Raw genomic sequence first — 12,892 nt, forward strand, 5'->3', positions numbered from 1 at the left:
GCGGGCCACGGAGGCGCTCCGCCTCCTCTCCGGCAGGCTTGCGGCGCGGGCGGCAGTTGCTGTGGTTTCGGTGCTGAGGTGGATCTGTGCGCGCCCAGGCTTGCGGATCCGCGTCGCGCCGCCGCTGCTTCCCGCCGTCAGTGGCTGCAGCTCAGCGTCCTTCTTTCGGACCGGCGGCCCCCTCTCTCCTTCGCCGCTCGGTGCCGACTTCCAGTCCCGGGCCTAGGGCGGCTGCGGGGCCGCGGCTGGCGAGATGTTCAAGAACACGTTCCAGAGCGGCTTCCTCTCCATCCTCTACAGCATCGGCAGCAAGCCCCTGCAGATCTGGGACAAAAAGGTGAGCGGCCGGGCGGGGCGGAGCGTGGGCGGGACCGGCCCCTCAGCCCTCGCTGCCCCCGTGAGGGTGTGGCTGCTGAGCCTCGGCTTCCCGGTCGGTAGAATGGGTGCAGAGTGCCCACCGCCTAGCTGGAAACGTGATGAAAAGGCATGCACGTGTTCGCCGGTGCCAGGCACTGTGCTGCTCTGTTAACGGAGGACCCTTGTCCCAGACGTCCTGAGCAGAGGCGCACCCACAACCGCCCGGGCCAACCCAGACGCGTTCAGGTCTCATCCATTAGCTCCCTCCGTTTCGCTGAATGCTGACAGGCTAACCTTTGGAACCTGCCGCAAGCCCTCTGTGACTTGGAGTCTGTACTGTTCCTCCCCTATCGGCTTTCTCCATTGAGAAAACTGCAAAATGGTGGTTGTCATAGGCTTCTCAGGAGCCGTAAATTCGGACCCAGTGCCAAGCCCCCGTATTTCTTTTTCCCAGGCCTCCTATAGAATGGATGGTATTTTCGCGTACCACATGAGCTGGTGGCCCTCCCTGGCCACTTTTGGAGATGTTAAGATCTAGCTGGATGTGAGTTGGTCTGCATTTATTATCTTGGCGTTTCATTTCTCATGAAGATTCCCGGGGTAGTCAATTGGACCGTTTTGTTTTGTTAACATATAAAGTGGGCACTCTGATGCAGAAGCTGGCGATTTAGGGAATATCTTTAGTTCTGCCCTCTTCAGGGGGGAAGGGAGGCGGCGATGTACCGGTAGAGTGTTCATAGAGGTGGTATGTAGAGTGGACGAAGTAAGCCAAGTCTGTTGGTAGTGGAACTAGAACAATACAGTGCCTTTCCTTATTTGCAAAGGAGGACTTTGGGCCACACAGTGGTTGAGAGAGCACCTGCCTTGCCTTCCGCTTGTCACTGCTAGGCAATTGTGTTCTGAGGACAGCTTTGAGAGAAGCGTGTTTGGAGTATCATGTCATTTGGTTAAGACAGTTGAGAGCTCCACAAGATCCGATCTGTGATCAGTGAACAGTCTAGGAAGCAGACCCTTAACTCCCACCCCTCACCCCCACCCCCATGCTCTTGAACTTTTGTTCACTTCAAAATGAATCAGGAGCTCTTAAGTTAGACCTCTGCAAAGAAGCCAGGGTGAGTCCGCCTGGAGGTGCTGGGAGGAAGGTGGCTCACCAGTCTTGGTATCTTGACAGTTATGGCCAGAGGGTATGGAAAGAGCGGGCTTGTGTGAAGTGTTGGTGTACAGCAGTCAGAGCAGGTCCAGAGAATGGTTGGGAGGGGAGTGGCAAAGCTTTTACCAGCTCTCATCCATTTAACACCCCTGACTTTGATCTGCGATGTGGTTGTTTTTTTTCCAAGCATGGCTTTTTGACTAGTCAACATGTTTACACATGGCCTATGAAAGCAGAGTAACCATGGTGTGCTGTGTCCCTTAACAATGCCACTAGAGGTCCGATGGTACCCTGATGACATAAACACATATGAAGCATGGTTACAGCAGGATTGCACGGAGCAAATTAAACAGACATTTTGGCGAAGAAAACTTCAGAGCATTCATTTTGAGCCAAATCTTCATAATATAAAATAAATGAATTACATGTTTTCAGTGCTTTATTTGGACTAAACACAAATATATACTGTTTTGATTTTGGAGTCTCTGCACAGGGAGAATGCCTACTTGGTTTCTATGAAGAACAATCTTGAAAGATTAGGTGTAGCATCTGCTTAGGCTTCTGAAATTAAAATAATGCAGTCATGGTCCTTTGTCTTTTCCACTCCCAAACCTCTAGTGTGTCTCTGGGGAACCGAGGCCCAGGAGGCTGTCTGCCACCTGCTTACCTAGTTCTCCAGGCTTCCTCACCAGGCTCCCCTCTCCTCCTCAGTGGGGCTCCTGCTGCACCAAGTCCACTCTCCACAACTAAAAATCTCTTCACTTGTTGCTGCCTGACCTTCACTCCAGGTCCACCTACATTGCCCTCAGTCTCTGGGTCACAGGTCAGAGGAGGCACTGCTCTGATGCTTGCCTTGAGTTAGTTTATTATCAATACAGAACCTTGGCTTCCTTCCTCTCACACTTGAACTTAGTTAAGATTTGGCTATACTAAGTTTCCTGAAAGAGATGCTTGTAGTACAGTTTTTAGACCAAGAGCATAGAAAAAAAATCAGCAGGTTAGCCGGGCGGTGGTGGCGCACGCCTTTAATCCCAGCACTCGGGAGGCAGAGGCAGGCGGATCTCTGTGAGTTCGAGACTAGCCTGGTCTACAGAGCTAGTTCTAGGACAGGCTCCAAAACCACAGAGAAACCCTGTCTCAAAAAACCAAAAAAAAAAAAAAAAAAATCAGCAGGTTGTTTAATGTTAAGTTCTAGAACCAACAAATCTTACATTAATTATCAGTGTTAGAGCTTGCTGGGCACAACTTTAATCAGGAGGCAGAAGCAAGTGAATCTCTGTGAGTTCCCGGCCAGCCAGGGTGACACAGTGAGATCTTGTCTCAAAAAACAAAAATATGTTAAAAAAAAAAAAAAAGAAGCAGAAGAAGTGTTCCTCGTCATGCACAGTGCCGCGTGCCTTTCTGTCCTCTTGGCTGCAGCACCGGAATCCCGTGGATGGTTTCTGGGTCCTGCTCTCATCCTGCCGCCCTCTCACCTGCTCCTCAGCTGCTGCCCTTTCTGTTTCCATAGGCACTGTGACTTAGCAGAGTCTGTTGGTGTTGTTGGATAGTCATGATGACTGGGTCCCCTTCCTCTTCTTAACGGTGAAGAAAATCCCTCGCCAGAATTAAAACTAAATAAATTATTATGTGTTTGTGCACGTGCACACGTGTGTGTGATCATGCCTGTGCCCATGGAGGTCAAAGGACAACTTTTAGGAGTCAGTTTTTTTTTTTTTCTTTCCCCACAGGGGTCTAAGAACTGAACTCAGGACATCAGGCGTGACTGCAGGGTTTCTGCTGCCACTGTGCTGGCCCTAGACCCTAGACTTTTAATTTGGCAAACCTTGCTGGTGAATGTTAAGTCATCCCATGAATGGAATTGAGTGCCTTTGGATAGAGTAGAATAATGTTCTCTTTCCCAAGGTCAGTCTTTATTTTAACCATTGCTGGCTTTCACTGTAACTGGCTGAAAACACAGTGAGTTCTGGTTAGTTTCAAGAAGCGGCGCCCTTTCAAGAAACACTTTAAGCTAAGCTAGGAGGTGGTTGTGTACACCTTCAATCCCAGACTCAGGAGGCAGAGGCCAGCCTGTCTGCAGAGTGAGTTCTGACTGCCTGTCTGCTGTGTAAGAAGTCCTAAAAAGGTCTGCAGGTGGAGAATAGCCCAAGAACCTGAGCTATGACCACAGTTTCCCACAGAGGGCTCCCTCTGCCTGTTTTCTGACTTGGAGTCAGACCCTGGCCTTATAGGCAGACACTTCCTGCTGCAGTGGCCTGCTCTCAGGGCTTAATGTAAATTAGGACATGTGTCATGAAGAGGACATGCCAGATGGCTGAGGGTTCAGCTGCCTGCCGGGAGGAGTGAGTGGAGCCAGAAAATGAAAGTGGGGGGAGGGAGTGGGAATGGTACAGCTAATATGTTATTTTTGAATCATGCTGCAGAATTGTGGACATTGGCCAGCTTCCTCCTATCCCTTTAGTATTATTTTTCCCTCATCTTGACCCTCCTCCCTGGGGCTTACACTGAGAAAGGGAGAGAAAAATCAGTGTTCTTTATTCGTTGCCCAGCAACCATGAAAAGCCTGGGAGAAGAACTGGGAGATGAGCTTAAGGTTTGTTCCCTTGGTGTCTGTAGTACTGAAGATCATTCTCTTTTATAATTTCCAGTAACTTGGATTCAAAAGCCCCACATACTTCATGTGTAGAATGACGGGGCTGGGGTAGGGTCAGGGTTCACAGGAATGATTAAGAATAAAATGTAATCATGTTTACATATATCATTATGAAATCCATTTTTTTCCTTTTTTGAGTGTTTGTGGGTAGTGTGTATGTACATACGTGTGTTCTGGAGTTTATGTGCTGATGTGTTTGCTTGTGGAGGCAAACATTGAATGTCTTCTAAGCTGGCTAACCAGGGAACCCAGGAATCTGCCTGTCTGCCCACCCTAACCCCCTCCGCTGGGGTTATAGGCAGTACATTGCCACGTCCAACTTGTTTTTTTTCTTTGTTTTTTTTCAAGACAAAGTTTTTCTCTGTAGCCTTAGCTGTCCTGGAACTTGCTCTGTAGACCTGGCTGGCCTCAAACTCATAGAGATCCACCTGCCTCTGCCTCTCAAATGCTGAGATTAAAGGTATTCATCACCAAGACCAGCCACGCCCCGCTTTTATGTGGGTGCTGGGAATCCAAACTCAGGTCTTCACACAAGGCAAGGTTTTCACAATGTAGCCCAGGCTACCCTGGAATTACAATTGAGGTAGCCACAAATGTGTAATAATCTCCCTGCCTCAGTCTGCTGAGTGCTAAGATTACAGGCATCAGCCACTGTGCCTGGTTAAACCTGTTGCTTTGCATGCTGATATTAGTTTTCTTATTGCTATGACAACTAAAGGTAAGAAATTTATTTATTTATTTATTATTTATTGGCTCTTTATTTAAGGAGTTAGTTCATAGTGAGGAGAGAGGCATGGTCAAGTTCATGGTAACAGGAACATGCAACTAGAACTTCTCCACATTTGTGATGAGCAGGAATCAGTGCTTAGGGAATTTTGACACTAATCTTATATTCATTTTTCCCCTTTTTATTCAATGATGGAGTCAGAGCAGAAGGTGGATTGGTGCCACCCACTTTCAGAGTGGGTCTTCACTCCTCATTTAAACTTCTCTGGAAGCTCCAGAGTGGGCATCTCCATCAGTGTCTTTAAAGATTGAGGGGTGTGTGTGTGTGTGTCCATGTGCACTTGCCAGATTGTGTTTATGTTTACCAACTGAGTGCAGGTACCTTGAGAGGCTGGAAGAGCAGATCTGATCCCCTAGAACTAAGTAACCGATGAGTGGCGTATGAATGCTGGGGACAAATTTTAAGTTTTAGTAAAAGATAATAATCACAGGGATTGTGAGAGTATATCATGGATGACAGGATTGATGTCAGAAGCATCTAATTAGAGGAAGAATGAAGTGACATCTGCTTCCACGTGTCAGCAAATGCATTTATGTTCATCCGAAGGCCAGGCCTGTCCAGTGAACCCTGAGCTAAGGAAAGGAAGTTGACACTTGGGGGGGGGGGGGAGCGACGTGCATCCTACCTCTTGTGTTTATGAGAAGCTGCTCAGAGGGTGGGCTTACTTCCTGGAAGGCCTAGACAATCAAAGGCGGTGACAGCCTGTCTTTGTTTTGCTTTGTTTTTGTTGGAGACAGGGTCTTACTGTATATAGCCCTGGCTAGCCTGAAATTTGCTGCGTACACCAGGCTAGCTTCAAAACTTACTGAGCTCCTCCTAGTTTCCAAGTGCCAGGTTTACAGGCATGCACTACCACACCCCAGCTTAGTCTGTATAATTTAATGTAGTCATTTCCAGAGGGGAGAGGTTGGAAACCTTGCCCCAAGAACCACTCCCTTGTTTCAGAGCCTTAGAGAGGAGACTTGGGGAGTCTCCTGTTCTTGAGTGCTCATATCCCCGAATCATCATCTGCACATCACTCCTTTTTCCCAGTGAGTTTGGATTTGCAGGCCTTTGAAAGGGACCTAAAAGGGGGAGATTGTAACTCACTAACAAATCGGGTTGGCTTGCCTCTAGCTGAGGGGAGGGCCTAGGGATCCTGTCTAGCTCCCTCTGTCCCTCTGCATGCTTTGGGAGGCATTGTTCCCTTTGTAAGGACTTGAGTGGGTCAGATTTGCAAGCTGTAAACTTAGAGAAGGGCAGAAGGCCAATTTCCTACTAGTTCTTCCCTATGAAACCTGGCTGTTTTCTGAGCAGGGGAGACCTCTTGTTGACTCTGGACAGAAAGCTTTTCGGAAATGTTAAGATTGACTCCATGATTTGAAACAACGTTGGATAAATAGCAACATGTTGCCTTTTAGCAATAGTAGACTTGAGGCCCTAATTACTTATTAGTTCCTTGAATTCCTCTGTCCTTAAGAAGAAATGTTTATGTTGTTCCTTGAATTCCCTTCCCCTTAAGAAATGTTTATGTTGTTGAGAATAACTAGTGATATGTTGTAAAATTAATATTCCATCTTGTTGGAATGCTACCAGCTCTTATCACCGCATTATTTGGAAGTAATTTCCTGATAGATTCCTCCTTCAAGAAGTTGCCTGGTTTTCCATAGAAAATAAAGGAGAAAAAATTGCTACTTTGGTAGGGAGCTCTGGAGAAGGAGGTGGGCAGTCCTGGCATGTTCTGCACAGACTTGAGCCTTTGTGCTCTTAATCTCTGTTGGAAAGTGTCCCAGAATTCAAAGCAGGAGGGCATTGACTGTGGCCAGCTTTGTTTGAGAAGCTTTTCAATGTGACATTTGTGTCTTGACAACCCAAGAACTGCTCCTTTGGCAGAGATGAGAGGCCCAGATAGCCCAACGTTCTGTGCCTGGAAATGGCACCAAAGGGTGTTTTATAAGAAACGTTCTTCACGCCACTAGCTTCACGTCCTTTGTGACGCTCCCGTGATCCTCCAGCTTCCTATAATAGTCCATGGTCGATATGTTATCCAGGAATGTTCAGAGCCCTCCTTGAACCTATTCAGATGCCAGCTCTTAGGGTGATAGATTCCAGAGTCAGCACATATTTGAGCGCTTAGCTTATGCCTCACAGACCTGAGCACTGAAGAAGATCCAAAGGCTGTGTGGGATTTGATCCTGCTCCTGGCTGCTTCACAGACAAGACCACAGCAGTTGTAGAACAAGGTGGGCGGTGGTTCTAGGTGTCGCCTGGGGAACTCCACACACAGTGAGGGCTGATCGAACTCAGTGACAACACACACAAGCTGATGGGAAAGCACAGAGCTGTGTTGAAAAGTATGGTGGATTAAGCTTTGTCGTTGGCTGCCAGCTCACAAAGACTTAGTTATGAAAGCTCAGCCTTAGCTTGGGCTTGTCCCACTAGCTCTTATAACTTAAATTAACTGATTTATATTAATCTACATTTTGCTTTGTGGCTTTTTGCCTTTGTGGCTTTTAACCTTTCTTTCATATTCTGTATGTCCATCTTCCCCTCCCCTCCTTGGAACCTCCTTTGTGCCTCCATTATCTTCTACTTCCTTTCTCTGCCTGGAAGTCCCACCTGTACCTCCTGCCTAGCTGTTGACTGTTCAGCTCTTTATTAAGCCAATCACAGCAGTAGATTGCCACACATGTACAAATATTCCACAACAGTATTGTCAGACCCATGGTGCTCTCTCCCTATATGTAAATGTAGTGAAAAATAAAATTGTAATCAGCAGACTGACTAATGAACAAGGAGCCTTAGTCAGTGAGATTTAGTCATTCATAATGAAGCCAACACTCACTTTTGTCATACCCAGAAGACACATTTTTCTTTTTCCTGTAGCCTCTTCCACACCTATTGATCGTTTCCATGTTAGAACATCCAGCCCTGTGTCTCCTGTGCATGTTAGCTGCTTCTGGGTTTAGTGCTCAGAGATGCTTGTTTGTAGGAACAATTATTTTGAGAAAGGGAATTAATATTTAATGTGGGTTTCTCATATTCTGTGTTATATGTAGTCTGTATGTCTGTATATATGTGAAGTGCTTAAATTAGGCCATTTAGACAACATAAGCCAGGAAAGTGAAGCAGAAAAGAAAGAGATTGCTTGACTGAAAATGGAGATGCCTGTCTGTGGTATGGAAAGGACCTGACCTCATACTTGAGAAAAGTGTAAAAGTATATATAAGAAGATAAAGGATAAACAGGAGTAAACTCAAGGGACACATACATATACACACCTTTTTTTTTTTTTTTTTTTTTAAAGACAAGGTCTCGATATAGCCCAGACTGGCCTGTAATTCAGAGCAATCTCCGGCCTTAGCTTTCTAGTAGTTAGGTTTGAGGTGTGCGCCCGCAAGCAAGCTAGGGTATTGCTTTCCTCTTCACCTGCTACCTTCCTTTTTAGAGACCTGTTGTTGTTTTTTAGTTTCGAGGCAGAGTCTCTTTACATAGCCCTGGCTGTCTTGGAATTCACTGTATAGACCAGGCTGGCCTCAGACTCACAGAAATCCACCTGCCTCTGCCTCTAAAGCACTGGGATTAAAGGTGTACGTCCCCATGCCCAGCTGACAGTAATTTATCAGTCTTTGTGGACAGAGAAGCTGTGGTTGGTGGAAGGTCTAGGCAGCCCAGGCTCCTACTTAGGACCTCCCAGCCACAGTCCTTGGTGCCACATTCATAGCTGAGAATGGCACTCTTACTACTCTGCGTGAGTTTATATTGCTTCTGGGGGAGCTGGATAAGAATAGATGGACTTTGCTGTTATAGATCAGGAAGGAATTTATTCCAAATGGCAAGTAGAGGGAATCCATACCCCTTATGCATAGGCTTTGACATGCTGTTGCCAATTGTGTGTCATATGCCTTGGGCCCCTCTTCCTCTAATGGGCTCATTCAACCCTCAGAGTTTGTATAAGGCTGTTGTCAAATACTGTCAACACTAGACAGTTTTCTTCCTTATAGGTACGGAATGGCCACATCAAAAGAATCACTGACAATGACATCCAGTCCCTGGTGCTAGAGATTGAAGGGACAAATGTCAGGTAGGTCACCAGCTCTGTTCTGTAGACTGCTGCATCAGGAGGGCAGTGTGCTGCAGTGTTAGCAGAATCAGGCTGTCTGTGGATCCCTCACCACTGACAGCTTGTCTCAGGCAGCTTTAGTTTCCTCATCCTGCAAAATGCGATTGTTTTCCTGCAGGTTAGTGTGAAGATTAAATATGGCGCTTAGACCCATGTCCAGCATAGAGAGCAGTTAGCCAGAGTATAGGAGAGTGCTCTAATCACCCAGTTGTAGCCATTATGGTTTTCAAGACCCCAGAGTTTTTCTTTTTCTATTTTTTCTATCATCATATTTACCTCAGAATTAAAATCTTCTTTTACCAGAAGAACTTCCCAGACTTCTTGTTTTGTTTTTTTCAAGACAAGGTTTCTCTGTGTAACAGTCCTAGATGACATAGAACTAGCTCTTGTAGACCAGGCTGGCCTCTAACTCACAAACATTGGCTGCTCTGCCTCCCGAGAGCTGGGATTAAAGGTGTGCGCCACCACCGCCCAGCCATAATAAATTTTGTTTTGTTTTGATTTTTTGTTTTTGTTTTTTGAGACAGGGTTTCTCTGTAGCTTAGGAGTGTCCAGGCTTTGGTTTTTAGATACTTTATTGTTAGTCTCAACTTTTGTTTGGGTGGGTTTGTGTTTTTTGTTTGTTTCTTTGTTTTGATCTTTTGGTGGACGGGATTCAAGACAGGTTCTCATTATGTAGCCCTGGCTATCCTGGAACTCACTATGTAGACCAGGCTGGCCTCAAACTCACAGAGATGTGCCTCCCACAAGCTGGGATTAAAAGTGTGCACCACCACCGCCTGGCTGGATTTGTTTTTTTAAAAGACATGATCTTTTTTGTTGCCCAAGCTGGCCTTGCTCTCCTGGCCACTTAACAGTCTGGCAGATTACTACACTTGACATAGCTTTTCATTTTGTTTATTTTATATGTGTATGTGGGGAAGGAGGGATTGTGCTCGTGCCGTGGTGTGCATTTGGAGGTCATGTGGGTCCCAGGGAGCAAACTGCTCCTAAGGTTTAACAGCAAGTACCTTTACTCACTGACCCGTCTTGCCAGTCCTGGCATTTTTTAAAGCGTTCACTAACTGAACTTTTGAGGGGGTCACTAGGTGACGGAGCTGAGACCTTTAGGTTGCTTTTGAGTTTTTACTCTTGGATCATGTGTTATTGTACACACTGCAAAGGAAGAAAGACAAGTGACCATCCCTGGTGTTTCTGCTGACAGCACCACATACATCACATGCCCTGCAGACCCCAAGAAGACACTGGGGATTAAACTGCCTTTCCTCGTCATGATCATCAAAAACCTGAAGAAATATTTTACATTTGAAGTCCAGGTGAGTGTGTTGGAGAACCAGGTGGTAAGAATGCACGTTAACCTTTGGTGTGTGCTCTTTCCTGCCTCTGCTAAAGCTCAGTGCAGCTCTCTCTCATGAGAGAGTTCAAAACCAAAGATTTAATGTGAAATTCTAAAGAAACAGCACCCAGAAAATCTAATCAATGGCTACAATGCACATTCGGGGGGTAACTATTTAATATTGAGTCATTGCTTCTGTTTTAGTATTTTTGAGCTTTTACAGGGAAGAAATATGAAATCATTCTGTGGTCTGAGAGCCTGCTGGCTGTGTCATATGTCATTGCAGCTGCTGTTGTCTTGACAACAGATAAGATAAACTTACTACTTCCGGGCCATCTGTGAACAGCTATGACCTGTCTCTGGCCTGTTTATTGTCCCTGGAGTTTGGCCTTGGGAACCAGGCTGTGGAGGCTCAGATTCTTGTCTTAAGGACTTTTCTGAGCCTGAGAACATGAAGACAGTGTGGCCCTCCTCTGCGTGCTGCAGGTACTAGATGACAAAAACGTTCGCCGACGGTTTCGAGCAAGTAACTACCAGAGCACCACCCGCGTCAAGCCTTTCATCTGTACCATGCCCATGCGGCTGGATGACGGCTGGAACCAGATTCAGTTCAATTTGTCTGATTTCACCCGGCGGGCATACGGCACAAACTACATCGAGACCCTGAGAGTGCAGGTACTTCGCCTTGCACACATGGAGTTCCACACCAGGGGCTTTAGGACACATTCTGGCTGGCTGGATGATGGCACATGTGGCAGAGTCATGTGGGGCTTCTAGCCAAAGTTCCTGTTGAGGGGGTTTTTGCCTATAAGTTACATCTGTGTGCCATGTTCATGCTTGGTGCCCTAGAAGGCCAGAAAAGGCTCTTGGATTCCAGAAATTGGAGCTGGGTATGGTTGTGAGCTACCTATTGTATGATGGTACTATGAACTGAACCTGGGTTCTTTGCAAGAGCAAAAAGTTTTCTTACCACTGAGCCAACTCTCCAGCCCCCTTGAATATTTTTAGATTATTTTGTATATATGAATATTTGTCCTGCATGTATATGTGTGCACCACATATATACCTGATATCTGATGAGGTCATCAGATCCCCTAGAACTGGAGTTACAGATAGATGTGAGCCATGGTGTGGGTACTGGGAATTGAACCCAGGTCTTCTCTCTGCAAGAACAATAAATTATCTTAACCAGTGAATCATCTCTTCAGCCCCTGAATCCCTCTCTTATTAGCATCTACCCCAAAGCAAAGCCAATTTCCTAACGAAGATGTAGTTTTGGGAGAATCAGGCAGAGAGGAAACAGTTGCATTCAGCCTGTCAAAATGAGTCTTGCCTCCACAGATCCATGCAAACTGTCGCATCCGAAGGGTTTACTTCTCAGACAGACTCTACTCAGAAGATGAGCTGCCGGCAGAATTTAAACTGTATCTCCCTGTTCAGAACAAGGCCAAAGTAAGACATCCTGCCTTAAGGAAGCCAGGGGTGGGGAGCCATGGCCTGGGAGATCCCCTTGGCTGAGCTGCACTGGAGGCTTCGTTCTCCCTCCAGCATAGCAGCACCAAGCTAGGATGAACTGAGGCCTGTTGTGTGACTGCTGCTTTCCCGCTGCAGTGCATCTCCCCTCCCCCTCAGGCCTTCCTGTTTCCTGCTCACGGGTCTTGTTGGAAGAATGCCCTCCATCTGATTCTTTGTCAGCCTCAAAGGCTAACAAGCAGGCAGTGTACAATTGTGGACACTTCGCATGCATGCCTATTCAGCCACGCTTGCATCCCCATGGCCCAATGTCCACTCGGGCATCAGAAGCAGGGGCCTGGTGGTATTGCACTTCAGTTTTCTAGTAGCTGACACTGATTGCTCTTTTCTGCTTTTCTCCTTCAGCAATAACTGAACGGCAACTAAGGGGGACAGACTCTGGACGTGACTCTTAGTTAAGAAAAAACTACATGGAGACAGTGCAGAAACATTTGAATAATCCACTGTGCTATGGCTCATTTACGACTTCATGTCTTTGTCATGGACACCAGTGACCATGCCACAGTTCTGTTACTTGCATTCTAAGTTCAGTGAGGGAAGGCAGAGCTTTGAGTGACACACCACTGCTGGGGTTTCCTGTGCTGCCTGCCCTGGCATGGGAGAGACACACTCACAACGAATGCACGGAGTTAAAGACGTCCTACAAGGCAGACTCAGACCAATATTCTTCCTACAGTTTATTCTTTCTTTTATATATTATCTAAATATATGTATATGTTGTGTGATGCGCATAATCTGGAAACGAATAAAATGCTATATTCTTGGTTTGTAAGTTTGTTTCTACTTTACTTTTTTGTGGTTGTTTTCTTTTTTGCTGTGACAGAAGAGCCATTTGCATGCGGTGTAAGACAGGCCTGTATGTGCTGACTGAAGCAATAACTCTAGATGAGCTAATAACAGAGACTACAGCCAGGATGTCACCATGAGAGTCCTCTTAGTAGGGGAAGCGGGGTGGATTGTAAATTGAGTTTAAT

At 46.3% G+C, this 12,892-nt stretch overlaps 1 protein-coding gene across 1 annotated transcript; it reads left to right on the top strand.

Moving 5' to 3' along the window:
- Positions 1 to 12,677, top strand: Cfap20 (cilia and flagella associated protein 20). Its single transcript, XM_057753794.1, has 6 exons — positions 1 to 337; positions 8,931 to 9,010; positions 10,254 to 10,365; positions 10,872 to 11,060; positions 11,727 to 11,837; positions 12,264 to 12,677. Exons 1-6 carry the CDS (start codon positions 254 to 256, stop codon positions 12,267 to 12,269), a joined length of 582 nt encoding a protein of 193 aa, XP_057609777.1. The 5' UTR covers positions 1 to 253; the 3' UTR covers positions 12,270 to 12,677.
- The last annotated feature ends 215 nt before the right edge of the window (positions 12,678 to 12,892 follow it).

This window comes from Chionomys nivalis, chromosome 21, assembly GCF_950005125.1.
Source record: "Chionomys nivalis chromosome 21, mChiNiv1.1, whole genome shotgun sequence".
In the NCBI taxonomy this organism is placed as follows: domain Eukaryota; kingdom Metazoa; phylum Chordata; class Mammalia; order Rodentia; family Cricetidae; genus Chionomys; species Chionomys nivalis.